Consider the following 27,656-nt stretch of genomic DNA (forward strand, 5'->3'; position numbering starts at 1 on the left):
AAACTGTACACTGCATACTGTACACTGCATACTGTACACTGCAAACTGTACACTGCATACTGTACACTGCAAACTGTACACTGCATACTGTACACTGCAAACTGTACACTGCATACTGTACACTGCATACTGTAAACTGTACACTGCAAACCGTACACTGCAAACCATACACTGCATACTGTAAACTGTATGCTGTACACTGTATACTGTACACTGCATGCATACTGTACACTGCATACTGTACACTGCACACTGCATACTGTATACTGTACACTGCATACTGTACTGCATACTGTACACTGCATACTTTACACTACATACTGTACACTGCATACTGTACTGCACTGTACACTGTACACTGCATACTGTACACTGCATACTGCACACTGCAAACTGTACATTGTGATTTCTAGCTGTTTAAGAGGGATGGAACCAGCCGAACCAAAAAACTATCTTGCAGTTTCACGAAGAAAGAAAGTGACCCTTTCTTTAACACAAAACCATGACCACGCCCCCAAATCAAAGAGCATTTGTTGCTGGTGCAGATTCACATATTTATTTTTCAGGTGCAAAACAGTGATGGAGGGAGAGGGGGGGGGGGGCGGTTGCCTCACCTAGTCTGAACAGCTGAACTCACAGCACATGACTCTCTGTAAACAGGACCGACACTCCAGGACCGAGGCATTTCAGCCCCACTCGCCACAGGCTGGGCCAGCAGAGGGCTAGAGGGTGTGGCTCTGTGCTCAGTCAGACAGACAGACAGACAGTGGTGCCTCCACTTTTCCACAGTGTTCTCCTGATGGGTTTCATAGATACTATATTACTATAGATGGGTCACCGCAGGCTCCGCCAATTCTAACAAATGGTAGCAGCGAGTCTCCTAAATGGGCGTGGTCAACCATTGACCCAGACCTGGCGAAAGTCTCCGAAGTGGGCGTGTCCGTGGAAAACCATGTGCAAAAAACCATGTGACAAAATGACAGGAAGTGAGTTGAAGTTGGGCCGTCTCGCTTGAATCCCATCGTCTTTGTGTGTTTTTTGTTGCCATACAATATGGCACAATGCCACACCTCATTGGCCACGGTTGTGATTTAATGCCAATCACCTTTGATTAACCCATTGATACCCGATGCAGCATTTGCGTGTGTATCCCTCATTTGTGTGTGTATCCCTTTAAGACGTGACGCGGTTCGCGGTCTTAAAGGGATACACGCACAAATGCTGCATCAGGTATCAATGGGTTAAAATCACCTGTGTCTGCGATCCGCGACCCAATATACTATGAATTTCCCTAGAGATTTGGCATTTTCCTGATTCCTCCTCCTCAACAAGTGCTCCCTATCCTCTCCTTAAAACACATCCTCGGGCTGCCTATAAGCGAGGACTGGCCGCCCGCCCCGGTCCCTAAATCAAACACGCCTACACTTTACTCACGTGTCAGTTACTCTGTGTAACAAGATGAGATTCCAGACTGAGATCGTCATCATTTCCTGTGATATAGTAGTAGTTTGAATGTTACGCTGGACTACTTTTTCCCCTCTGATTTCCCCCCTCAATTGTACTTGGCCAATTCCCCCCTGCTGCCCCGGTCGCTGCCCCCTCTGTCGATCTGGGGGAGCGCCGTAGACACACACGTTTCCTCCGATACATGGTGTGCCGTTTCCAGACGCTTCTTTTCACCTGGCGGCGGGGAGCTTCTCCGGCAGGATGTAGCACGTGGGAGGATCACGCTATTCCCACCAGTTCCCTTCTGCCCCCGAACAGGCGCCCCGACCGACCAGAGGAGGCGCTAGTGCAGCGACCAGGACTGCTGAACTACTTTTTGAAAGTGGTTTTAGTTTGGCGAGCTAACTTTTTGGAGAGTCGTTAAATTGTAGTTTAAGTACATGTACTTTTCATTGTGATGGAGCTAGTAGTTTGGTAAAATACTGTTTTAAAGTAGTTTCCCCAACACTGCTTTTCCAGTCCAAACGCAGGACATAATAACTGGATCCCTATGGAGCAATTTTGTCCAAAAAATAGCATTGCTGACAATCACCCAGGAATGGCGCCTCTTACTGACCGAATCGCAAAGCTGCACCTCTAAAACGAACTTGGAACAGGAGACGCTGGTCAAGTTCACTGGACAGTCAGAAGACATTTCTGTTTTGGGAAATGAAGCAATAACTAGGAGAGGCTGTGTTTGTCCAGCAGAGCGCTGTAGCAGGTGAACAAGGCATTTGACATTTGCCTCAGACAACTCACAGACATTCCTATATCAGGTGACAAGTGTGTGTGTGTGCGTGTGTGTGTGTGTGTGTGTGTGTGTGTGTGTGTGTGTGTGTGTGTGTGTGTGTGTGTGTGTGTGTGTGTGTTTGTGTGTGCGTGCGTGTGTGTGTGTGTGTGTTCGGAAACTGGAGCCCACTCACTGCTTGTGCTTCGTGTTCACAATAGTGACATAGCTGCTGTACATAGCTACTCATTGAAGTGTGGGTAATCAAGTGTGTGTGTGTGTGTGTGTGTGTGTGTGTGTGTGTGTGTGTGTGTGTGTGTGTGTGTGTGTGTGTGTGTGTGTGTGTGTGTGTGTGTGTGTGTGTGTGTGTGTGTGTGTGTGTGAGAGAGAGAGAGCGAGAGAGATCGAGAGAGAGAGTTGGGGCAACTCTGATAATAAGGCATTATATTAGCTATATTTCTGTTTTATATTCAACTTCAACTTCATCCATGAGAATAACTGACATAACGGATCACTTAGCTAGCCAACACAGTCTCAGACTGGTTCACAAGTGACAATAAAACCGTGTAAAAGGGTTTTTTTTCTCCCCCAATCGCAAACATAATTAGACACTAAAACTAAAAGCTCAATTGGCAAACTATAGGCTATGTTTCTTCTTCTACCAGAATACAGCTTATTCATCTGTTTAGGCTGAATCTTTGCGGTACAAAATTCAGAGTAGGATCTGGGTCTGAGTGCGCAGAAATGGATGCTTGTGAAAATGTGATTGACTTTTGCTTACATTGGTGGGAGTTTGATGAACACCGACTGGAGGTCACACAGTCATAAAGTTACAGTTAGTTTACCCATCTTTTTTTTACACTACATCCCTCATAAAACGTAGATGCCCATTCAGTTCACTTACCTGCCCGTGAGAGAGTCAGCTGCGCATGGTGTGGAGCAGAAAGTGTGATCAGGTCAGGTCCAGGCAGGGCAGGCACCGTTACTTTCCCAGGCTCATAATCCCGACGACGCTGTCTGTGACAAGTTTCAACGGTGCTGCAACTACAAACTAACTCCGACCAAAGAGTCTTGTCTGTCTGCTCCAGCCAGCGCTCACAGGAGAGACAAGGTCGAGACGAGTCTACTGTCCGCACCAACTGAGAGGCGTCAACAACACTGAGCTACTCTCCACTGCGGACAGCTGCGTCAAGTACACGGTGTTACACAGACAGAGTCACACCGTGACCGGACGTTGGAATAATTCCCTTCAAAATAAAGGTTCAGACGTGCCGTTGTTGAAGAAAAACGGGTGTCATCCACGAAAACATGATGGTAATGGTAAAGTTTCTGTAGGCAGCTATCCAATAGCCTTTGCCACCTAGATTGAGACTCAAGCATATTCCATGCCCATAGTGTGCAACCCATTTACCTGCCTGGCAGCCATCTTAAAAATCATTTTTTTATTTTGCCTTTGTTTTGACCTGTAGGCTAATCATGTAATCTAGGCCTAAATAGCTATTTGCATGTAAGCCGATTCACTTCGAAAACGACTGGAGAGGCGACTTTTTTGGCCGTGATAGCTGTGAAGGGCCTATTTGTAGAGCCATGGTGCAGGTGTACAGCAAAACAGCTGGCCTCCTGGTTGGCTTAGTGGTAGGATGAGTTGCAGGTTCAGATTCAGAACAGGTTCGGAACAGGTTCAAATCTGGTAGGGTTGAATCCTAACTGCTAGACCACCAGGGGGTCCTTTTGCTTATTCTAGTGAAAATAATATACGACTCTAATTCTATAATTGTAAAGCTGTCTGTCTGTCTGTCTGTCTGTCTGTCTGTCTGTCTGTCTCCCAGTGAGCACAAAACGTTTTTTGAACGTTGATTTTTGGTTGAAAACTGGGTGATATCAGGTCTGAACGTCTAAGACGTAATTTCACCCTCTTTTCAACCAGCTAAAACGCGGTTACAAAATCAACGTTGATATCGCAACGTTGACGTCTCCTCTTCAACATAGGTGAAAAAACACAATTAGTCAAACATATTGATAATTCGTTAGTTGTAGCTTGAAAGAGAGACAATATTGACAGTGTGTGAATTGGTATTTCTCAAATTCTTTGTGTAACAGAGTTGAAATGTGGTCTACACAAACACTACATTTCAACACGTTTAATGTCTCATGAAATATCATAAAATATCATTAATATGTAGGCTAACTATCGGCTATGCCCTGTCAGTAAGAAGCTTCGATATTGTGGTTAATACTGTAACGTAAACACAGTAAAATAAGGACTAGAGTTCCTGCAGTTAGTAGGCAAACACATGCACATGTAGCCTACTTAGAAACAAGATGATCCTGCAGCATGTATAGGTACAACACACTTCAATTTCAGCTGATTGATTAGCTCAGTTGGTATTGGGCAGGTGCATAATGCTGTAATGCCATAGATCGCAAGTTCAAAGCCCACATGGGATGATGCTTTTTTAAAATTTTATCCTGGTGAAACCGTGGTGAAATAAGGTCTAAATGTGGACATTTATTCAATGTCTGCAAATAGTGGGTGACTAAACTTTCACTTTTGAACCAGTTTTGGACGTTTTTCACCGTTGAGCCTAAACGTTTTTTAAATGTCTTTTTAACTGAAAAATGCTCACTGGGCTGTCTGTTTGTTTGTTTGTTTGTTTGTTTGGCAAAGTTTCTGTGTAGCTTTTGCCACCTATTGAGACTAGCGGTAGGGTGATTGGTACTACCTGATACATCTGTCCCACCACCTCTAGAAGCACAGGTTCTAAACTGCCAGCGTGAATCTTAATTACTAGACCACCAGGTGGTCCTTTTGCTTATTCTAGTGAAAATAATATAGGCTACGACTATAATTCTATAATTGTAAAGCTGTCTGTCTGTCTGTCTGTCTGTCTGTCTGTTTGTTTGTTTGTTTGTTTGTTTGGCAAAGTTTCTGTGTAGCTTTTGCCACCTATTGAGACTTAAGCATATTCCATGCCCATAACTGCCGGGCATCTTAAAAATCATTTTTTATTGTGCCTTTGTTTGATCTATTTGAAATTAGACATGGTGCAGGTGGACAGAGGATCAGGTGGATCTTCTGGTCGGCCTATAGCAGTAGGACGTTAGTTGTTTCCCAGGTCTCAGCAACCATAGAGGCACAGGTTCTCATGGCAGCATTGAATCCTAACCACACCATTTGCTTATTGTAGTAAAAATAATATCTTACTACTATGATTGTAAAGCTGTCATTTCAATTGGACGTGTAATGTAAATATTTGTATGTAAGTCTATTCACTTCGAAAACGAGAGGAGGGGCAACTTTTACATGGCATGGCTGTGATGGGTTCATTTAATAGCCTATTTGAAATGTAGAGCAATGGGTGGACAGAGAAATAAGTGAACATATATCATACATAACATATATATATATATATATATATATATATATATATATATATATATAGGCATAGGCGTAGGCGTATATATAGTGATATATATAGCCTATAGGCTATATAAAATAGTTAAATAGATTGAAAGTATTATGGCATGGTAGCCTATTTCTTGATGCAAGAATTGTTCTATAGGTGGTTAAATTGATCATTTAAAAAATATTACATGGTTTTACCAGGGGGGCATTCTAGTTGGCAGAATTGTTCCTAATGGCTATTGAATATGAGATTAATTCCTTATGCCAATTTCAGCCGCAATAAGGCATCACTGAAATGCTCTCTGTTTAATTGCCACTTTAGATTAGGCTACATCGGCTACTAAAGATGCCAAAGTGTCAAACACAAAAGCTGTCTGCAGTCAGACAAGTTGGTGTCTTGTCTTCTCATCTCGAGTTTTGTATCTTGTAGCCTACTACTCAAAACGAAAAACATATTGCAGCATCCTCAATATAGGTATTATTTCGAAGGATTTGACCGGATGTATGACTTGTTACACTAGCTAGCTTGACACTACTCTGTAGTCTGCCCTGAACCTTGACGTGACCTGATCATTCATTCAGGTCATTATAGGAGTACGGTCGGTATCACTGGTATTTCTCAAATAGGCTACCTACCAAAGAAAGAAAGAAAGAAAGAAAGAAAGAAAGAAAGAAAGAAAGAAAGAAAGAAAGAAAGAAAGAAAGAAAGAAAGAAAGAAAGAAAGAAAGAAAGAAAGTCCGATTATCACAGCTCTGTTGGAATTTATTCTCTGTATTCACTGTTCACCAATAGAATTTATTCTATACAGTAAAAACTATTCATAAGATCTCACAGTTGGTCTCCTCTTTCAGTATAATGTATGATCGCCCTCTGCTGGATGATATTGGTATTGGAGACCTGAGGGTGCCATGGTTGTGGTAGACTGAAGTTGGGGCAAAATGTGATGTTCCTGCTGACTATCAACCTCTTAAGCCTGTGTGTTTATGTCTGTCTGTATCTGTTTATCTCCCCGATTGGTTGGCCAATCAATCTGAAACTGTACATTGGCCTTAAGCATTGGCTTAGGCAGGGACTGATGCACGTATGTGGTGCGTACATTCCTGCCGGTGGGTATGGACTAATAGAATAGAATAGAATAGAATAGAATAGAATAGAATAGAATAGAATAGAATAGAATAGAATAGAATAGAATAGAATAGAATATAACTTGAATTGCCACATGAACACAGTGGTATTTGGTTTCGGACAGCCAAGAGGAGCTCTCATATACAAAAATGTCAAATGATCACTTTTGAATCTATGTATTAAAAAAAAGCAGAAAACTTGATTAACATAAATGTATAGTTATGGGCTTTAGTCTTTCTAGCAAGTTTCATGTAGCCTATATAAAAATAATACAGTAAGATTTCCATAACATCCTTCATCAGCAACCAAGTATGATTGTCAATGCAAAAAAAAAAAAAATCTAAACTAACATTAACTTGTACCACTGTTCCTTCAGAAGTTGTAGTTATCATAGACTGTGTTACATAGTGGATTGCTCTATTGCTGACAAAAATTTGTTATTGTAAGTCGCTTTGGATAAAAGCGTCTGCCAAATTACATAATGGGTGGGGCGGCTTTAGCTCAGGAGGTAGAGCGGGTTGGCCAACGACGCAAAGGTTGGCGGCTCGATCCCCACTCCCTCCCAGCTGCTGTCCTGCTTTGGATAAAAGCGCTATATAAAATGCAGGCCAGGCCATTTACATAATGTAATGTAATGACAGCTCTAGAAAGAAGTCTCATAACTACCACATGTGCAGGTAATGCACTTGCATTGGGGTCCGCAATAGTTTAGGTCCGCTCCTCTTGATCTGACCACTATTGTATCATAAAACTCTATGATACAGTAGCCACTAAGCTTTAACAGTAAGTGATAAGTATATAGCCTATGTACTCAATGATCAGATGCTTTAACAGTAAATAGCTGGTCATGGAATGGAATGACACAACATGAAAATTCCCCCACAGAACTCTATGAACAGCAACATCAGCAATGTGATGTTCTGTCCTATGTGCGGGTTGTGTTGAAACACAATGTCCCTGTAGATCAGTGGTTCCCAACCTTTTTGGTCTTATGTACCCATTGAGCTGTTTTGCCATGCCAAAGTACCCCCTCACTCATGTGTGTCGATGATTTTCTGAAATTTGTTTAATTAAAATGATATTAAACTTTTAGTAGGCCTATCTAACACATCTGATTATTAAATGAAAATCCTTTGAATTACCCCCTTTAATACAATTCTAACTGTTTTCAATTGGAAAAAGTCGTCAGTTTTACTAAGATGGGGCTATGAAATTACTTGGAAATGACGTTTTAATCATTTTGTAAATAAATTGTAATCCCCAATCTTTCCAAGTACCCCCTGCAAGCTGCTCAAGTACCCCTAGGGGTACATGTACCCCTGGTTGGGAAACACTGCTGTAGATCACAACGAGTTCAACTCAGGCTTTTCAGCTCTTCCCACTGGCTTGAGTCGACTTATAAGGAATCACCTGAGCTGTGGAGAGGTCAGGAGGGACTCTGCAGCCAGCTGCCTGGAGGGGTGGAGTTTATTAGACAAATCCTGTGACAACAAATATACTGGAGGAATGCTGGATTCAAAACATAAGCTATTCCCTAAAGGCAAATTCTTTTTGAAGTCCCTTTTTAATATTGACTGGAAAAAGGCTTGGCTGAACCCATATAGAGGTGAAAAATAAATAAATCAAACGTTTGATTCCGTCTAATGGAAATTAGCATTATAGCCCCCCTATCTCCATTTGAGAAAAAAAGCAAGTGAGTTGTTCTGAATTAAAAAAAAAAAAAAAAATCTGCATGAAGTTCCACATAGTTGTTTAGCACATCGTGCCAGTAAATTCTGCCTAAATTCTAAATTCTCCATGAACCAGTTTGGCTTTGAATATCACTTCCTTGTGTTTGTCTCAGTTTTTGGATACTCATCTTATTGTTCTGTGTCTGGCACCAGAATACACACTCAAGCAAACCATCAAAAGTTGGCCTAGTTGTGAATTCTGTTTGACCAAGGTCTTTCCTTCCTGGAATCCCTGTAGGATCAAATGTCAAAAACTGGGGAGAGCAACTCAAAAGGCATTGCTCTGTGCCACCATGTGTCCATTCTGATAGACTGCCTGAGTGACACAGTGAACACAGAATGACCTGCAGTCTGGTCTGAAATAAACCTAAAGGCCAAATCAGCTTTCTCTAATGAAGAAATCACTATTCAATTCAGAGAATGTCTTATTTGTCTGTGTGATACTCTCATTGGTAACATGATCATTAGCCTAACTAATTTTAACTATAGTGTTAACATGAATTAAACACGAATGAAACCATTACAAATTAGGTAATCCTAAATGCACACGAACAACTAATTAATGTTAACAGACATGTTTGTTACTAATAAGTGATGTTGTTACTAACATGAAATATGGACAGTGACATTAACAAGGATGAGTTCTTACAACAAAGAAGTAGGCCTATAGCATATGTAGGCTAATGTCGGTACTTTTTTTTTTTTTTTTTTTTTTAGTTTATTTGTCAGGGACATACAAAAAACATTAAACCCCATAGGGGAAGAGATGCTTTGTAACAGATTTAACCATAGGCTACTTTCCATCTGGAGTCCCTGGGGAGGTGGATACAAAGGCCATTCAGAGTAAAAAAAAAACACACACACGCAATAAAATACATAAAGTGTAAAAAACAGGGAAAGGGCACAGGTTAGTATAAAATAGATAATAGTAGCCTACAAAAAAATTAAATACATAGGACATCACTGCCGATCTTTCGGAAAAGACTAAAGACACACCTTTTCATGCTCCATCTGGGCCCTTCTTGAACTAACTTCTTTCTCTCTCTTCATTAAAAATAAATAAAAAATAAAAATACTAACTTAACTTTACCACTATTCCTTGACTGTGTTGCATAGTTGATTGCTCTATTGCTGACAAAAATGTGTTATTGTAAGTCACTTTGGATAAAAGCATCTGCCAAATGACGTAATGTAATGTAATGTAGCCTACATGCAAAGATCTATATGGATGCCAACAATAAAACACCACCCACACCCACACACACACACACACACACACACACACACACACACACACACACACACACACACACACACACTGATGTTTGTTGTTCAAATGTAGCTACTATAACACGTAGGCCTTAGTGTTGCATGAGATAGTGATTTAGCCTATTTATTTGTTTGTTTGTTTGTTTGTTTGTTTGTTTATGTAGCCTATCTCCTTTGGTCGGCTATCGCTCTAGTAGTTTGTGCTCAGTAGGCTATAGTGACCAGTAGGCCTAGCCTACTTTATGGAATTTCATTGTCTCATCCGATCATCACTAATTAAGGCTTATATGGAATAAATGTAGGCTATGTGGTATTGTAAGTGTTTGTTGTTTTTCTTCCTTAAGAGAAGTTCAGTCATCAAGCCTTATTTCGTATTGAGCTGCGAGCATTAGGCCTCATTGGTGCCTGGCCAATCCCAGCGCTTGACTGCTGCCTAGGCGGGCACAGGGCGTGGTTTTGCCGGAACCGCGGTGGGTTCCATATATTGTAGCTACTGTCAATGGGAAAATCACAAAACGTAAGCAGCACATGAGCGATTCTGAAGAGAAAGAAGAGAGAGAGAAAGAGACAGCAAAGCTTCAAAACATATCAACTTTATGAGCTAGCAGCAGCTAGCAGCAGCGCTAACTAGCGCCACTAGGCTACTAGTCTGGGCACCTTCCACCCCGCTTTTTGTCATGGGGGCGTAAACCCCGGACCCAGAATTAACACCGGATGGCAATGCGCCTTACAACGTCTTTGTTGCCGTTAGCTTGACGCGGTGATGTTACCTAAACTAGAGTCTGATCAAAACAAAGCTAGCGTTACATAAAACAAAACGTTTATGCAATATGGCATCTCCGCCACCACCGCCTGACACACCGGTCAAAACGGTGAGAGAGGATTCTGATACTTGGGTCAAATTGTCAAGTTAACGTGAAAGTTGACGAGCTAGAAACGCTGCCATCCGGTCTAGGGCGGGCTCTAGGCGGGAACCAGTAGGGTGACAAAATCAATTGTGGGCGGGAGCCAGGCTCTTTCTCGCCGAGAAGAGCCTGGTGACGCGAGGTTACTAGGCTACTAGCGTTAGCAGCGAGCAGCCAGTGTGGGCGGGGCCGCGGCTAGGCCACCTGCAGGAGGCCGCTATCCAGTGACACTGATAGCGGATTCAGACCGAGTTCAGCCTCTAACATGCCTGTGCTATGCTGTGCTGGGCGGTGGGGTAAGTGCATTAGGTAAATGCACTAAGCTTGTGCATTTCATTTGAATGACTGGTTCAGATAATGTTAAAATGTGAGCTGGTTGTTACGTTAACCCGTCTGACAGCCTACGATACTTTACAAACAAAACTATCAAACTAGCGTCAGCTAATGGGGATCCGTTTCAATAAACAAATAAACTATCAGTGAATCCTATTGGACACGGTTTCTAATCACCAGACCCATGGGATTCATTTGTTAACTCACTATTACTTTAAACGAAATATATTACCGTTATATCATTTTTACATAGAAAGATAGCAATCGTATGTAGCCTACAATGAGTTTTTTGTGACCCCATTTATTTGTGTATGTAGCCTATGTCTATCTAATTTTTAATTCATTTGTTTTAATTGATCTCCTACGGTATGCGGACTTTGTTTAGCCTATGTGTTCGGATTATTCCGCAACAGCACCTGCCTCAAGCTGCATGGCTACACTAGGCTACAACTATTATTTCAGGGTTTACGACAGATTTTAACAACTACCGGCCCTATGTGTAACAGAAAATTTGACAGCTTCTCCATGTGACGCTGGGGGGCAGGCAGTGAAGCGAAGGAGGAGGAGGAGGAGGGGGGCGTTTCCCTTTTGCTGCCGCCTCACCTGTCAGGTCGAAACTTCACGTCCCTGAAAAGGTTGTATGAGTTAAAACACCGCTCAGAGTTTGAAACGCAACGACACAATGGAGTCGCCAGTGAAGGATTCCCCTGTCAGAGCCGGTTATCACAGAGCGGAGATCCAGAAAACGACGTGGGATGTCCCGGAGAGGTACACGGCGCTGCGGGCGGTCGGCTCCGGTGCTTACGGCACAGTGTGGTGAGTTTATACCCGGGGAGGGGGCACCGCACAGCGGACATCGTTCCTATCCTGACTGAGTGTGGAAGGACCCATTCGTTCTGTAACATTGTAATCTGTCTGCATTAACCCTTCACACTACTTGTAGGCTACACAGCAAAATGAATGGTATTTAAGGCCTGGCTGGACGCTTAATGTAATCACTAATCCTATAATAAATTGTAATGCTGATAATACAACCTGTTGTGTTGTGTAGAAGGATACAGGGCATAGGCTACAACATCACAGCCCAATGCCAAACTATAAGTCTCTATAGGAATATTATACCCATATGGCTATGTGCAAAGAAAATGTTATTATATTATTATTTATAATGTTGTTAAGCAATATTACAGTGATTTTCTTTTGGGCTACATGTTTTGTCATTGCTAAAAGGAATTTGGGCCAATCAATAGCCTAAATGTCTTGAACGTGATCCCAAATGGTTTTCTGTCTGCACTGTTATGTAGGCCGCTAAGTCTGCATACCAGTGCCAGAGTGCTGCATGTAGTCCAAGGAGTAGGTGCCTCTGACATCTGCTAACAGAAGCACTATTGTGTGCCTGAGGCTAGACAGCAAGTCAATGCAGGTCCGCAGATAAGACAGGAATCTCCTCTAAGTTAGAGACCCAACCTACTGGAGGAGCAGACACTCTCAGACACAGTATCTGATGACAATCCATCAGGGAGAATAGAATAGAATAGAATAGAATAGAATAGAATAGAATAGAATAGAATATTAGGTCAATTTGATAAATTATTAGCTGCAGTTCAACAGTGTGTACAGCGTATCAGCTCAGAGATCAGTCCTGAATGCTGCCTTCATGTGACTTGTATTTAAGACTTCCAAATCTCTATTTCTAACTCTATTCCTTCAGAAAGTCTTAGCTGTCATAGACTGTATTGCATAGTTGATTTCTCTTTTGTTGACAAAATGTGTAATTGTAAGTCGCTTTGGATAAAAGCATCTGCTAAATGATGCAATGTCATGTCAAATCTTTCAGATTTCTGTCAAGTTTTGCTTGATCTTTACCCGAACCTAGGCTAAGCTAAGGCAACTGCCACACCTTGTCTTGTCCAATTGACATCCATAAAACACAACAGAGTCAGATAGAGAATACATGTTGTCTACAACCTCTCTACATGTCAGATCAATCAATGCTTGATAGAATAGGCATATCATTTCCCCATATAAACAGTTTATATACATGGGGAAAATATGCTAAACAATTGGGGTTATTTTCTGTGCTGGTGTGTTTGTTCATCACTCCCCTTGGTGGAACGCCACTGGAGGGAATGGAATGTTGTGGAATGTTTAAAGCTATTTCTCTCACTTTTTTACTTTTAGACAAATAAGCTATCTCAGTCATTCAAAAAGATATAAATAGGGGAAAGTTTCTAGATTATGGAAATGTCAAAAAATGAAAATGTCAGATTTTTACTATGTGAAAGGTTTTTGCAGGCCACCACACTAACCAGAGAGAGGGGCAAAGTGCTGAGTTATCCTATGCAGTTGTAGTGATTGTTTAAATAATTTTATGAAATTAAAATATGCTTATGGAGCAGTAAGGAAAATGTAGTCAAAATCCACTTCTAGGTGCAACTACTGTATGTCATGAGCATAAGCTGCCTACAACCAATGTTGTCCTCAAAACATGCACATTTTGTTGAAATGTCCCTCCTACAGTAACTATAATGTAGGCGCAATAATAACCCATTTGGTGACGTGCTCACTGTGTGTGGCACCTCTCATACTGTTCCTTGTGCCTCTTAGCTCTGCCATCGATCAGCAGACCAAGGACAAGGTGGCCATCAAGAAGCTGTATCGGCCTTTCCAGTCCCTCATCCACACCAAGCGGGCGTACAGGGAGCTCAGACTGCTTCGCCACATACAGAACGACAATGTAAGTACCCAGAGCTTCCACTGAGCTTCCACTGAGCTTTCTATAACATCATGTATGACTTTTTTGATGGATGCTGTTAAAGTAATAATAAGTCAAGTTAATGCCATGAATCCATACATTTTGAGTTTCGGTATCGGCCGATATTGGCCTTGTTGACTGCAATCGGCCTATCGGCAAATAAGATGGCGTTCACCGATTGTGGTGGCCGATATTTAGCCAATCTATTGTGTCGCGTCATTTCTGCCTGGGTAATTAAATTTGTGTAATTAAATTTGTATGATTGGATGTGTGCTCACTCAAAGATAGTGTGATGAAGGGCTGAAAGATTTTAAAACAGTTCAGTTATTTGATAAGATTTTTTCCCCCATGTCACAAAAGGGGGTTATAAAAATAATAATTAAAAAATCGGTGTTCGCCATCGCCCAAATTGTTATTTTAAACATCGGTATCGGCCCAGATCAGTGCATCTCTACATGTGAGCATTTTTCAACCAGGCAGACCAATCAGAAATATTAACTATGAACAAAGTCTGTAAATGTTGCTGTAAATGTGTTATAAATGCAATATATTGACAATGTTCTGTAATAATGCTTAAAGTATCCTGGTGGCTCCACAATCTAAGAGAGACATGGGTTTTGAATCTTGCTCACAATTTGTGTTGCAAATTATTCTCCCCTCTCTTTTCCAGTGAGCGCTTAAAACATCTTAAAACTTGAGCCAAATCACGTCAGTCTTTAAGATGTCTTGATATCTATTTGTATCGATTTGTATCGTATTAGGTGTTCTTTCAGGGATGAGCATAATGTGTGATCCATGTGACAGACGTCTATAATCTCTTTCAGATTGATGTTCCTGTCGAGCCGTGTGTGTTGTGTGTTGTGGGAACCCTCATGGTTCAGTGTTTTCACTGAAAACCACTGAGGGCTGACCTGACACCCACATGTCTTTCATCAGACCAATCTATCGCAGGCTTTCTTTTTAAAAACCAAACTATTTTTTTCCTCTTAGCCTGGGAGTGGGACCCATTTTGGATCCCAACCTGTAGTTTCAAGTGACAATCTGTGACATTTTCATCAAATTAAATGTCATTATTTGCTCTTCTTTCATTGATTGCTATACCACAATAGTGATCCAACCTATATGCAGTTCATGAAATCATTTCCATTTTGCTATTCTGTCTGTTAGCTCTTTCCTGGGACAAATCCTCTGGCAAGAAGAACTGGGTAATAGCTTCGGCAGTGATACTGTAGTGATACTGTAGTGATACTGTAGTGATACTGTAGTGATACTGTAGCCGCCGTGGCTGAACAGACAGAGGGAAGAGAAACTCAAACATGACCATTTAAAGAAACACTTATCTGCAGGAACTCTAGTGATGCTCTAGTCTAGAGCAGAGGTTTTTCCCCCCCGGGCGCTGCTCATATGCAACCAGGAATTGAGTGAGCGGGTGCCTTTTTCCAAGCTTTGTCTGGGGGGAGGCCCACAGTCTCAGACTTTGAAAACCCCTGCTCTAGAGTTAGCCTTTATTTATCCCCGTGGGGAAATTCATCCTCTGCATTTGACCCATCCTCTACTAGGAACCTTCCTGGAACTAGGAGCAGTGGGGCAGCCGCAGTGCAGCGCCCGGGGATCAACTCCAGTTCGATTGCCATTGCCTTGGTCAGGGGCACTGACAGGAGTATTAACCCTTAACATGCATGTTTTTGATGGTGGGAGGAAACCCACACGAACACGCAACGAACACGGGGAGAACATGCAAACTCCACGCAGAAAGGACGTGGGACGGACGGGGGTTCGAACCCGGGACCTTCTTGCTGTGAGGCAACAGTGCCAACCACTGAGCCACCGTTCCAGAACACAAACATGACATCTATATAAGATGTGACCCTTAACCGTGTGCACTGTCCCTGACCCTGCCCTCTGACCTCTCCATGTGCATGGCGACTAAAGGTGTGTGTGTGTGTGTGTGTGTGTGCATGTGTGTGTAGACACGTTCTGGTAGACTCGCAACAGGGCGGCGTGCGTTGGTTAACCGACGACAAACCTGGCGTCTCACCCTCCTCTTCCTCTCCTCCATCTTGCTTTCCCTCCAGGTGATCCACCTCCTGGACGTCTTCACACCTGATTCCTCGCTGGAGAAATTCCAAACCTTGTGAGTGCAGGAGTCAGGAGCCGCATTCCTCTGCCAGTGACGTTGTCGCAGCTTGTTGAGAGTTCTGTGCGCGTGTGTGTGTGTGCGCGTGCGTGCGTGTGTGTGTGTGTGCGTATGTGTGTGCGTGCGTGTGTGTGTGCGCTTGCGTGTGTGTGTGTGCGTGCGTGCGTGTGTGTGCGTGCGTGTGTGTGTGTGCGTGCGTGCGTGTGCGTGCGTGTGTGTGCGTGCGTGCGTGAAAAGCTATGAGAGAGAGGACGTGTGAGAGCAAGCTTATTCATGTTTGTTTTGGTTGGTGTGTGTGATTATTTTTTTGGGCCATATAATGTACTGTAATGCAGTGGTTCTCAAAGTGGCGTCTTGAGGGGTTCCAGGGGGTGTCCCCATCAAAAAGGGGAATAATTAATGTTCACTATAATTCCATCCATAAGTAACACAATGACAGAATGTATGACTATTTTGGTCATGGGTTTCATACACCTTCTGTAATATAACATCTAAAAGCAAAAAGAATCGTATCAGATGGGGGTCCCTGATCTAATTTGTGTCAGTTTAGGGGTCCTTGACGAGAACAAGATTGAGAGCCATTGCGTGTAATGAACAATTTGTCGTCTACATGCAATCAAATAGACTCTCATTCCTCGACTACAAAAGCACAGATTCATTGCATGTCAACATTTGTGAACCCAAATATGTTGCATAAACATTTGTAGATATATACGTGTATATCAAGTATGTTACACATCATAGAGTCAGTCTGCTATTGAAATATTGCAGCGGCCAGTAAGGGTGTTGTGGTCTCTGTGGTCGGTGTCACCATTTATTCTCTCTCTCTCTCTCTCTCTCTCTCTCTCTCTCTCTCTCTCTCTCTGTCTCTCTCTCTCTCTCTCTCTCTCTCTCTCTCTCTGTCTCTCTCTCTCTCTCTCTCTGTCTCTCTCTCTCTCTCTCTCTCTCTCTCTCTGTCTCTCTCTCTCTCTCTCTCTCTCTGTCTCTCTCTCTCTCTCTCTCTCTCTCTCTCTCTGTCTCTCTCTCTCTCTCTCTCTCTCTGTCTCTCTCTCTCTCTCTCTGTGTCTCTCTCTCTCTCTCTCTCTCTCTCTCTCTCTGTCTCTCTCTCTCTCTCTCTCTCTCTCTGTCTCTCTCTCTCTCTCTCTCTCTCTCTCTCTCTTTCTCTCTCTCTCTCTCCCTCTCTCCCTCTCTCCCTCCCTCTCTCTCTCTCTCTCTCTAGTTATATGGTAATGCCCTTCGTAGCCCAGGACCTGAGCCACATTATGAAGAGGCGGAGACTAACCGATCGCATCATCACATACCTGTTCTACCAGCTCCTCAGAGGACTCAAGGTGCGTTGCTGTGCTGGCTGGCTCACAGCTGGCGTGTTGTTTTAGGCCGTATTCATTTATTAGCAAAGGGAGTTAGTGCCCGGAATCAATTTCAGGCAGAGATTTGTTTTTCTCTCTCTCTCTCTCATTCTCTTCTCTCATCTATGCAGTACGCTGTTTCTTTTCTTTTTCTAGGTTACATCTTCGTCTCTCTCTTGTCATTTCATCCTCTCTTTTTTAGGCAGATGCTATTTATATAGACCCCCCAATTAAGAACATTATTAGAATGTATTTTATAGGCTGTTTCAAATTTTAAATATACCGGTAACTAAATGTTTCTAGAACACAGTCTAAAATTAAGTTTACAAAATTGGAGGAATTCACCCTTGCTTCACATGGGGGGGATTTATAGACTCGGGGGGGGGGGGGTAGAGTTTCGGGAGAGATAGTCTGACTGGGTGGAAGCAGCATGGTGGACTTAGCTCTCTCATTGGTGCCGACCATTTCAGTCGGAGCCGTATGGAAATCCCATTCCGCTCCCTGCAAGCTCTGCAATTGGCTCCGACGCGCTCCGACTGCGGCTGCGACCATATTTGGATTTCCTTTCCACGCCCCCCCCCCCCCCCCCCCCGTGTCGAATCTGTGGATCTCAGATGCCTGCGCCGCTGCCTTTGAAACAATAACAACAGCAGCGCTATCCGCTAGCTCGTTGCTACACGCTGAAAACGATTGATGTGGATTATGCATATATGAAACCATGCACACAGAACACATTTTTGTGGTGGGACGCCAAAGCCTGCCGGCGTGCAGCTCCCCAAAAATCTGACCTCCCGTCGGGTCGACGCAGCAGAAGAGAACAGCGCCGTTTTAACTTGACTTCCTGTTGCAGTGTTTGCTAATGCGATAGTTGGCAGGAAGTAAGCCCGGTTTCATGTTGTTTCCCCGAGCTACACAATTCCGTGAAAACCGTCTATAATGTTTAAGTTAGTTAGTTTAAGTTATCCTTTATTTATCCCCTTGGGGAAATTCATCCTCTGCATTTGATCCATCCTCTACTAGGAACCTTCCTAGAACTAGGAGCAGTGGGCAGCCACTGTGCAGCGCCCGGGGACCAACTCCAGTTATTTTGCCAGTACCTTGGTCAGGGGCACTGACAGGAGTATTAACCCTAACATACATGTCTTTCTTGATTGTGGGAGGAAACCGGAGCACCCGGAGAAAACCCACACGGACACGGGGAGAACATGCAAACTCCACACAGAAAGGACCTGGGACGGACCGGGGTTCGAACCCGGGACCTTCTTGTTGTGAGGCAACAGTGTTAACCACTGAGCCACCGTGCCGTCCCTGTAGATGTAGAATGTAGAATGTAGAATGTAGATCGAGCGATACCAGGAGAGAGTGAAATCTATGGCCAAGTATATGCACTACATTCATTCTCTCCTTGGGCTAACTTCTAGTCATTGAAATCCTAGTGAAATCACACAGTGACTCATTTTGACGCCCTCGTCAGGCCGACGTTCCAGTACGTTCCAGTACGACAACGTTCCGACTCGAGGCTACCTTGAAGCATTATTCTTGCTTAATGTGTTTGTTCTACTGTTTATCTCTATTCATGCCACTCTGAAAGTCAATGTATAACCAAAAGTGCTCAGCGGAAACAAAAGAGAAGGCACGTTTCAGAGCGTAAAAAACGCAAATAATTGCTCGTAGTTGCCTCTTTCGCTGGCTGTAAACCCCTTCGACCCCGAGAGGTTTTTCCCCTCCTAACACTGTGTGTCGATGTCACCTAACACTAGGCTACTTAATGACGGCTGGAAAACACACAAAACCAGTCATGGGTTGAGACTTTGTGGTGCAAGTGTTTCTGCTCTATTTTAAATCCATGTAGTACCACTCATAGCGCTATAATCCTCTTGATCATAGTAGCCTATGTTGCGCTGCCCACTCTGTAGGCGCATACTGTATATGTATTTATATATAATTGTCTCCACATTTGATATGTTGTCGTTTTTTACCTTATTGTCAACCTCTTTTTGCATTTCTGCAGTATATTCATTCTGCGGGGATCGTGCATCGGGTTGGTATTCAATCGTTTTTACTTTCATTAAAGGAACACTCCACCCATTTTCAACCAGCTTTGTATCATTAGAACATCAGTAGTATATCAGAAAACTGTAAACGGTTTTGAAGTCTGTCATTTAATTTGACAGTTATTGAGTGTTAAAGTGTGGACCAGTGACATCACTGGTCCACACTAACTCAAATGAATAACTCATTAACTCAAATCAACTCTCAATAACTGTCAAACTATTCATCATTCATCTAGTTTGAAATCTCAACTCAAATCAACTCTCAATAACTGTCAAACTATTCATCATTCATCTAGTTTGACAGTTATTGAGAGTTGATTTGAGTTAATGAGTTATTAATTTGAGTTAGTGTGGACCAGTGATGTCACTGGTCCACACTTTAACACTCAATAACTGTCAAATTAAATGACAGACTTCAAAACAGTTTACAGTTTTCTGATATACTACTGATGTTCTAATGATACAAAGCTGGTTGAAAATGGGCAGAGTGTTCCTTTAAGCTTTGTGGGCTTCTTGGCTCATTCATATAATATGTGTTTTATCATATTTTCTTTGCAACAAGTCCTAGTTGGCTGTTGTTGTTTTTTAAACCCGTGTGGTGTTGAAACGTCTCTTATGGCTCGTTTTAGGATCTGAAGCCTGGCAACCTCGCTGTGAATGAGAACTGTGAATTAAAGGTAAGTTAGTCAAGAGGATGCATTAATATATATATATATATATATATATATATATATATATATATATACCGTAAAACTTCAAATAAAGGCCCAGGCGTTTATTATGCTAAATTGATTCGGACCCCCTGCGGTTATTGGAGACTCCGCGGCTATTGGGGACTCGGCTCCTATTGGAAGTTTTATGGTATATATATATATACAGTATATATAATATTATTATATTATGCTGAGGTCAAGATGATGAGTAGCACCTTTTCAGCACCATAGCTATGACAACACATGATGCTTTCCTTTTTAGGCGTGAACTCTTCTCCAGAGTGACTTACAATGAGAAAAGGAGAGGGGGAAGTCTTACTTCCTAGATTGTCATAATGTTACAGGTGGACTGAAAGACAGAGCACAGTGCTTCCCGCTCGCTGTTGTAAACTGAAGCGGTGTCTGTCCTCAGATCCTGGACTTTGGCCTGGCCAGGCAGACGGAGAGTGAAATGACTGGTTACGTTGTGACGCGCTGGTACAGAGCGCCGGAGGTCATCTTCAACTGGATGCACTACAGTCAGACAGGTGAGATGCTGCTACCATCCCCCCCACATCAGAACAGCATAGTGTGGCAAAATATTACTCTGCGATATTAAAAAAATATATATGAAAGATTTCACCAATTGGCTTGCCGGTATTCTCCCTTGTGCCTCTCTGTCTCTCTCTCTCTCTCCCTCTCTCTGTGTGTGTGTGTGTGTGTGTGTGTGTGTGTGTGTGTGTGTGTGTGTGTGTGTGTGTGCGTGCGTGTGTGTGTGTGTGTGTGTGTTTGTTTCTCTCTCCCTCTCTGTGTGTGTGTGTGTGTGTGTGTGTGTGTGTGTGTGTGTGTGTGTGTGTGTGTGTGTGTGTGCGTGTGTGTGTGTTTGTGTGTGTGTGTGTGTGTGTGTGTGTGTGTGTGTGTGTGTGTGTGTGTGCGTGTGCGTGCGTGTGTGTGTGTGTGTTTGTTTCTCTCTCTCTCTGTCTCTCTCATCCCTCATAGTGGACGTCTGGTCAGCTGCCTGTATCCTGGCTGAGATGATCACTGGTCAGGTTGTTTTCCCTGGACATGACAGTATCCTCACGCATTCAATGCTTTGCCGTGTATAGACCTTGTAGAACATAAGCTTCACTGCAGGGTCATATATACAATATTCACAGTCTCAGGCTTTTTAACATGTTAAAAAGAGCAAGCCTTACTGTCCCAAGGAAATGCTGAAATAAAAGGTAGAACCTCTAAGCTCACATCAGAGTCAGATGTTGGAATTGTACAAGAACTTCACATGGGGGGGTTATAGAGAGGCAAAGTGACCGCCTACCTACTTCCTGCTTCTGCACTGTACCAGAGATTTTCATCCGCCATTTATTTTCCCATAGACATTTCATAAAATGCTTATAAAAAATAGTTTAACTTGTTCAAACCAAACAGTTCAGCTATATTTAGAAACAGGAGAGGCCACATAACATTTCAGTCGGACCAAAACGTAAAAGATTTGCGGATTTAAAGAAAATATTTTTTAGATGTAGTTTTTTAAAGTTTTGGTCTGAGTGAAATGTTCTGTGGTCTCTCCCGATTCTAAATATAGGTGAACCGTTTGGTTTGACGAAGTAAAACAATTTTTATAAGCATTTTATGAAATGTCCATGGGAAAATAAATGGCGGATGAAAATCTCTGGTACAGTGCTGAAGCAGGAAGTAGGCGGTCACTTTGCCTCTCTATAGACTGGGGGGGGGGGGGGGGGGGGGGGTAGAGTTTCGGGAGAGATGATCCAGGGGTCTGGTGACCACAGGAGTCTTTGAGGGGCTTCATCGGGGGCCCCGACAAATTGATGGAAAAATGGTACTAGAAACTAGAAATAACCGATCGCCTCTCGGTTGTATGCCTCCGCCAACAACTCAGGTTGCAGTTTACATCCATGTCTGTCCAGACGAATAACTAATTATTTTATTAAGTGTGTTAAGTGTTGGACTACCAGAGGAACAGGAGGCCCCCCGGTCCTGCTTGTTCAGTTCAGTTCAGTTCAGTTTATAGCCACTTATCATACACACAAGCATGTCTCAAACGGCTTTACATAGCACCATCACAATCATTATACTACATCATATCTACACACATACATCATCTCAGTAGATACTATAATTAAGTTAGATAGATTAAGATAGATTTAGATAGATTAAGTTAGGTCAGTCTCAGTAGATACTATACATCATATACAATACGAATACATATTTGACATTTTAGATACATTGCAGTACTACACAAACACAGCATATCTTTAGACATCCTCCCCCGGGGAGAGGAAGTGAAGAGCGTCATGCAAGTATCAATATAAGTCATGTGAGTATTATGACAACTTAAAGGTCTGTGGTGTCTGCACAAGTAAATGACAGCACTTCCAGTAGAATGACCCAATCATTTATTCATTATGATGATTATGATGTCACAGACAGTGAAAGTTGACCGTTGAACTTTTGGATATAAAATGTCATCATTTCATCATTTTATAATATGCAATAAGACATTTGTGTGAACGTTTGTCATAATTAGCATATTGAGTTATGGCCAAAAACGTCATGACTGAGATAACGCATTAACAAGCATTAAAACGGACGGACAGACGGACAATCCAAAAATATAATGCCTTGGCTGTCGCTGGCAGAGGCATACAAAATTAAAATACAAAATGTACCAAATGTACTAACTGAATATCTGTACTGGCATTAACTGAAAACCCACACACATCTGAGAATATTAATAGAATCATGAATGAATGGACTTTCCGACAATAGTAACAGCTACTACAAATCTATCTGGTGGATGTTGTTGTATACCTGTCCTGTGTGTGCATCACATGACCTCTTTAACGAGCCTGCTCAGGTATCGACCAGCTGAAGAAGATCCTCAGGCTGACAGGAACACCACCGTCTTCCCTGGTTGAGAAGATGCAGAGCAAAGATGTAAGTCGAGTTCATCTTTGGTCGGCCTTCACTTGATTAGGCATCCCCCTATAAAACTAGCCTCAACAGAGACTATAAGCATGATTATCAATGCTTGATCTCAGATTCGCAGGGGCAAAATCCACTTCATGCTCCCTTTATATAGTGACCCTACTTTTGTTTTCCATACAAATATTGCGTAGTTTTCAATATGAAGGTTTTTGTGTCCTGCCCGCGCCTGCAACTTATCTCAAAAACTACTGGAAATTACAGGTACAGACATTATCCCCCCCCCAAAAAACAAACAAACAAACAAACAAAAACAAAAAACAAAAACCACTGCAATATTTAAGAACACAAACAGTCCGGCATGACGGACAACAACCGTAGCTTTAAGGCAAGTACTGTTGTTGTTTTTGTTGTTGTTGTTTTTGTTGTTGTTGTTGTTGTTGTTGTTTGTGATTGCTACATGTGCAGTATGGAAAGGTAGGGTCGCTGTAGCCTGGTAATACAATCCTGTAACCGGCCAATCAGGCACACCGCTGGCAAAATAGTAATGGCGTCTCCCAAAGCAACGAGCGGTAACATCAACATTAGTAGAGTAAACGCAGCCATGAGTGCAGTTATTACAGAAATAGACCCAACAATTACGAACAAGAACAAGAACAAGATTATGCACCAGCTTAGTTTCTTGGCAGAAAAGACATCTTCGCCGTTCTTCTGACTGGATTTGGATTGGATTTGGTGATGCTGATTGGCTGAAGGAGTTGTCTGTCAAGGGAAGTACTCCCACCTCCTGAAATCACTGTGACCAGACTGATAGGTAGAGTGAAACAGAATGTGAAATCATGCTAATCCAGATGTTTTTTACCAGGCTAGCCTCGCTATGAAGGGAGCACTCAGTGGATTTTGCCCCCCCGCAAATCTGAGACTAAGGATTGAGAATCATGCTTAGTCAATCATCAATCACACTCCCCACTGTCTCACCCATCCTTTGTACCCGTTTCATCTGCTTTTATTTATTTAACCCTCTTGCTTTGGAATAACTTAATTAAATGATGCTGTTTTCCAGGCGCAGTCATATGTGCAAGGTCTCCCTGTGCAGAAGAAGAAAAACTTCAGGGAAGTGTTTGCCTCCATGGAGGAAAAGGGTGAGCTGCACTGCCTCCTGCTGGTTGTGAAATTCATCTACATTTTTTGACAGAAATAATTTTCTCTTTGTGTCTGAATGACCAATTCAGAGTAGATGCATACCGTGGAGGGGGTGTTTAAACATCCTTGCCCCATTCCTGTATTATAAATCAAAGGTGGAGCCAAGCTTAACTTCTCTTTTGATATTTTCTTGGCCTGGTTCGGTGGTAGCAATGGTGGCAAAATTATTTTTTTCCCTGCCATAAACTGTGTAACACTGTGTAAATTTGTTGATCAAAACACATAAAAGTAACATACTGTATAATGCCCTCTATTGGCCGCCAGTAGGAATTGCAACAACAAAGTGAGATGGAGAGTGAGTTTTGAAAGCCAGAAGTCTCAGTAGCAGGTGAAGTCAATTAGCCAAGTCAAAATTGCTAAGTCAAAATTAGCTAAGTCAAAATTGCATTGTTATTGATCAACAACAACCTTATCAACTCCCACATAATTACAGTCATTTACTGCCCATTTGTTCCTGCTGCCGTGTTGTCTGTGTTCCTGCCTCCAGCTGTGGACCTGCTGGAGGGCATGATGCTGCTGGACCCAGAGACGCGGCTGACAGCTAAACAGGGACTGTTGCACCCGTACCTGGCCGAGTATCACGACCCGGACAGCGAGCCGGACTCCGACCCGTACGACGACTCCTTCGAGAGCCTGGAGCTGGCTGTGGGGGAGTGGAAGAGTAAGTATGGCTGTGGGCGAGAGTTACACTGCAGTCACGAGATGGATTTCACCAGATCTCATTCAAAAATCTGTTCGCTGCCTTTGTGAGGGTCAAACCTTTATGATTCATGATTTATTTATTTACTGTAATAGGGACAGTCCATAAATGATTATTTAAAATCAAATGTTAAAATTACAGATTTAGCCGCTAAGCTAATTTTTTATGTTGTCCCTTTCGGGTGATGTCACAGTTAAAATACATGTCACAGTATTGCAATGTTAGAATATGACTTAATTTTGTTCTCCACATAAGTTGTGTGTGTACACCATTGTTTCAATATATTCACATCACATTTTGTATCGTTAAATGACCTCCTTTATCCAATCAGGTCTCATCCACATGGAGATCATGACCTTCGACCCTGCCAACCCCAGCCAGACAGCGATGTAGGTGACACTGTGATGTGCTGGCGCCTCCTAGTGTTTGGTTATAGTAAATGCCTTAAGGTCAACAACAGTGTCAACCTCAGGAAAAACAAAGAGGCCGCCCTCTGGAAATATTTAGATTTTATGTGGCGGTAATATTCTCATTTGAAAGCAAATGGGAAGTGGGAATTTGTTGCAAATTAAATGAATTCACGTGGATGGCAGCTTCAGTGGCCTGGCCTGTATCAGCCAGCAGAAAAAAACATAACCATAGGAGGCTCACAGAAGGAGTTATGCTAGTAGTGTTGCTGGTTTTGCTCCACAATATTGAGGCACCGGTTTACATCAGCTTTTTAAGTACAGTAGCCCTGTGTGACAAAATGATCACAGAAAAACACTTGAGGGTAATGATCACTGGATACTGTGGTTTCCTTTATGTGTATAGGCTATGTGTGTGTTTTGTGTTTTTCTGCCATTAGCCTACTTATAACACTATTTGTGGACATACCTACCCAGCTGGTGCAGACTGTTGGCTCATTCATAGATTTTAGCCTTATTTGTTACAACATAATGGATAGTAGTTGCTCATTGCAAATGTTAGCAGAGTATTCCAGATGTAAATGCTCAGAATAGAGGCTAATTAATCAATTCAGATAGATGATGTCGCCGTGCAATGGCAACATGTTCGATAGATTGTATCCGTTTTACACTACATGTTATTGTGTTGTTGTTGTTTTGTGTATATCATGATGCTTCAAGTGTTTATAATGGAACAAGCATTTCATTTTACTTTCGGACGGGTTTGTAAAGATGCAGGAATTTCCGTTTATTCTTGTGATTTATCAAGTGATACAAAAGCCAGACATTTTTAAGTTGTGCCCAATCCCCCATGGTGGTTGGAAAAAAACGTTTGTTTTCCAAAAATAAAAGTGTGATAGTTTGTTTGAATGATTTATTGTACCTGCTCATTGTTAAGTCTGTTACCTCACTGATAGTGAGGAGAAACACGTGACGTTACTGTTAAGGGCATTTCTTCTGACATGCTATTGTGCGATTTGAGCAAAAGGGGGCGCCGCAGATGCCAAAAATGTTGGTTCAATGATCGTGAAACTTGGCAGATATACCGAGGGACATATTTGGACCATGTGCCAGAACCACTGGCACTTTTTTGTGATGTCATTGCAGTTTGGAAAAGGTTTGGACCCCTGTAGTGGCCACACTGGTGCTTAGATGTGATATTGGCATTGTTTGATTGACAGGGTGTTGCAGCTGTGGATGTGATGCTTATGGACTTGTGTACTTGTGCGGTCGACATTGTATGTTGTGCATTGTGTGCTGAGCCTATTTCCGTATTGTCAACTCTGTAGTAGTATCCTATGCCCTTTTGATGCAATTTTCCCCCTCACCATATCTACTATACTGATCCCCCCATATTATACATGTCACCAGGGCAGCTGTGGCTACATCACCCGTAGCTTACCACCACTGGTACGAATGGTGCGAATGAATAATGATTCCTGTGAAGCGCTTTGGGTGTCTAGAAAAGCGCTATATAAATCCAATCATTATTATTATTTATGTACAGTATATCGCCTAAAATTGCATGTGATTTTAGACTAGACTGGGAAACTATAATGGTCTCTCCCATCCGTTATAGCAGGGACAGTCAACTTGCTTTGCCCGGGGGCCACCTTCGTGAAATGATAGAAGGCCAGGGGCCAGTTAATAAACAAACAATATACATTTTTCTGTAGCGGATTGTAGGTTTTTGGGGTGTCAGCCAGAGTTTAGTCTGACAATGTTGTGCACACCAGATAGTTAGGTTAAGTTAGTTAGGTAAATACAGTACATACATAAGTGCCTGGGTAGCAAGCAGACGGCGGTATTTGACAATTTAGCAGCTAAATCATAGATTATTGAAAGATATTCCATATTCCAGACTGAAATGCTATAACAGAAGTGGAGTATTGGCAAGAATGACATGAACATTTGGACACTTATTCAGCGGGTATCTTGCATGTTGCGTTCAGGTGCACTGTAAAAATGTTTTTTTTTTTGCAATTCCATCAGGGGCCGCATGTGGCCCGCGGGCCGCAAGTTGAGTATCACTGCGTTATATAGTCTCCAATTCGAAATACATGTGCTTCTGCTGCACAGACAGGTGTGAGTTTCATGTCACACTTTGCATGCTGAAGTGTTACACGGCACCACCCACTGGTGTCGACTCATTCTAGGTGACAACTCAAACTCTCACGATGTTGTTTGACGTTGAAGACTATTACCGTAAATTCCGCACTATAAGGCGCACCGGAGTATAAGCCGCAGCAGCAAAATTGCCTGTTTGTTACATATATAAGCCGCACCGGACTATAAGCCGCAGGTGTTTTAATATTATTATTATTATTATTTTTTTTAATTGTGTTTTAATGTTTAATTACCATATGTAAGGGTTCATGCACAGAGGGGATTGTCGG

General features: G+C 42.4%; 1 protein-coding gene across 1 annotated transcript; it reads left to right on the forward strand.

Moving 5' to 3' along the window:
* The first annotated feature begins 11,592 nt into the window (after positions 1–11,592).
* Positions 11,593–26,117, forward strand: LOC310794762 (mitogen-activated protein kinase 14A). Its single transcript, XM_083656798.1, has 12 exons — positions 11,593–11,797; positions 13,589–13,718; positions 15,812–15,870; positions 17,093–17,204; positions 19,234–19,263; positions 19,906–19,953; positions 20,402–20,516; positions 20,968–21,039; positions 22,844–22,923; positions 23,975–24,053; positions 24,602–24,775; positions 25,146–26,117. Exons 1-12 carry the CDS (start codon positions 11,664–11,666, stop codon positions 25,205–25,207), a joined length of 1,095 nt encoding a protein of 364 aa, XP_083512924.1. The 5' UTR covers positions 11,593–11,663; the 3' UTR covers positions 25,208–26,117.
* The last annotated feature ends 1,539 nt before the right edge of the window (positions 26,118–27,656 follow it).

This window comes from Poromitra crassiceps (genome assembly GCF_964638095.1).
Source record: "Poromitra crassiceps genome assembly, chromosome: 20".
NCBI lineage: Eukaryota > Metazoa > Chordata > Actinopteri > Beryciformes > Melamphaidae > Poromitra > Poromitra crassiceps.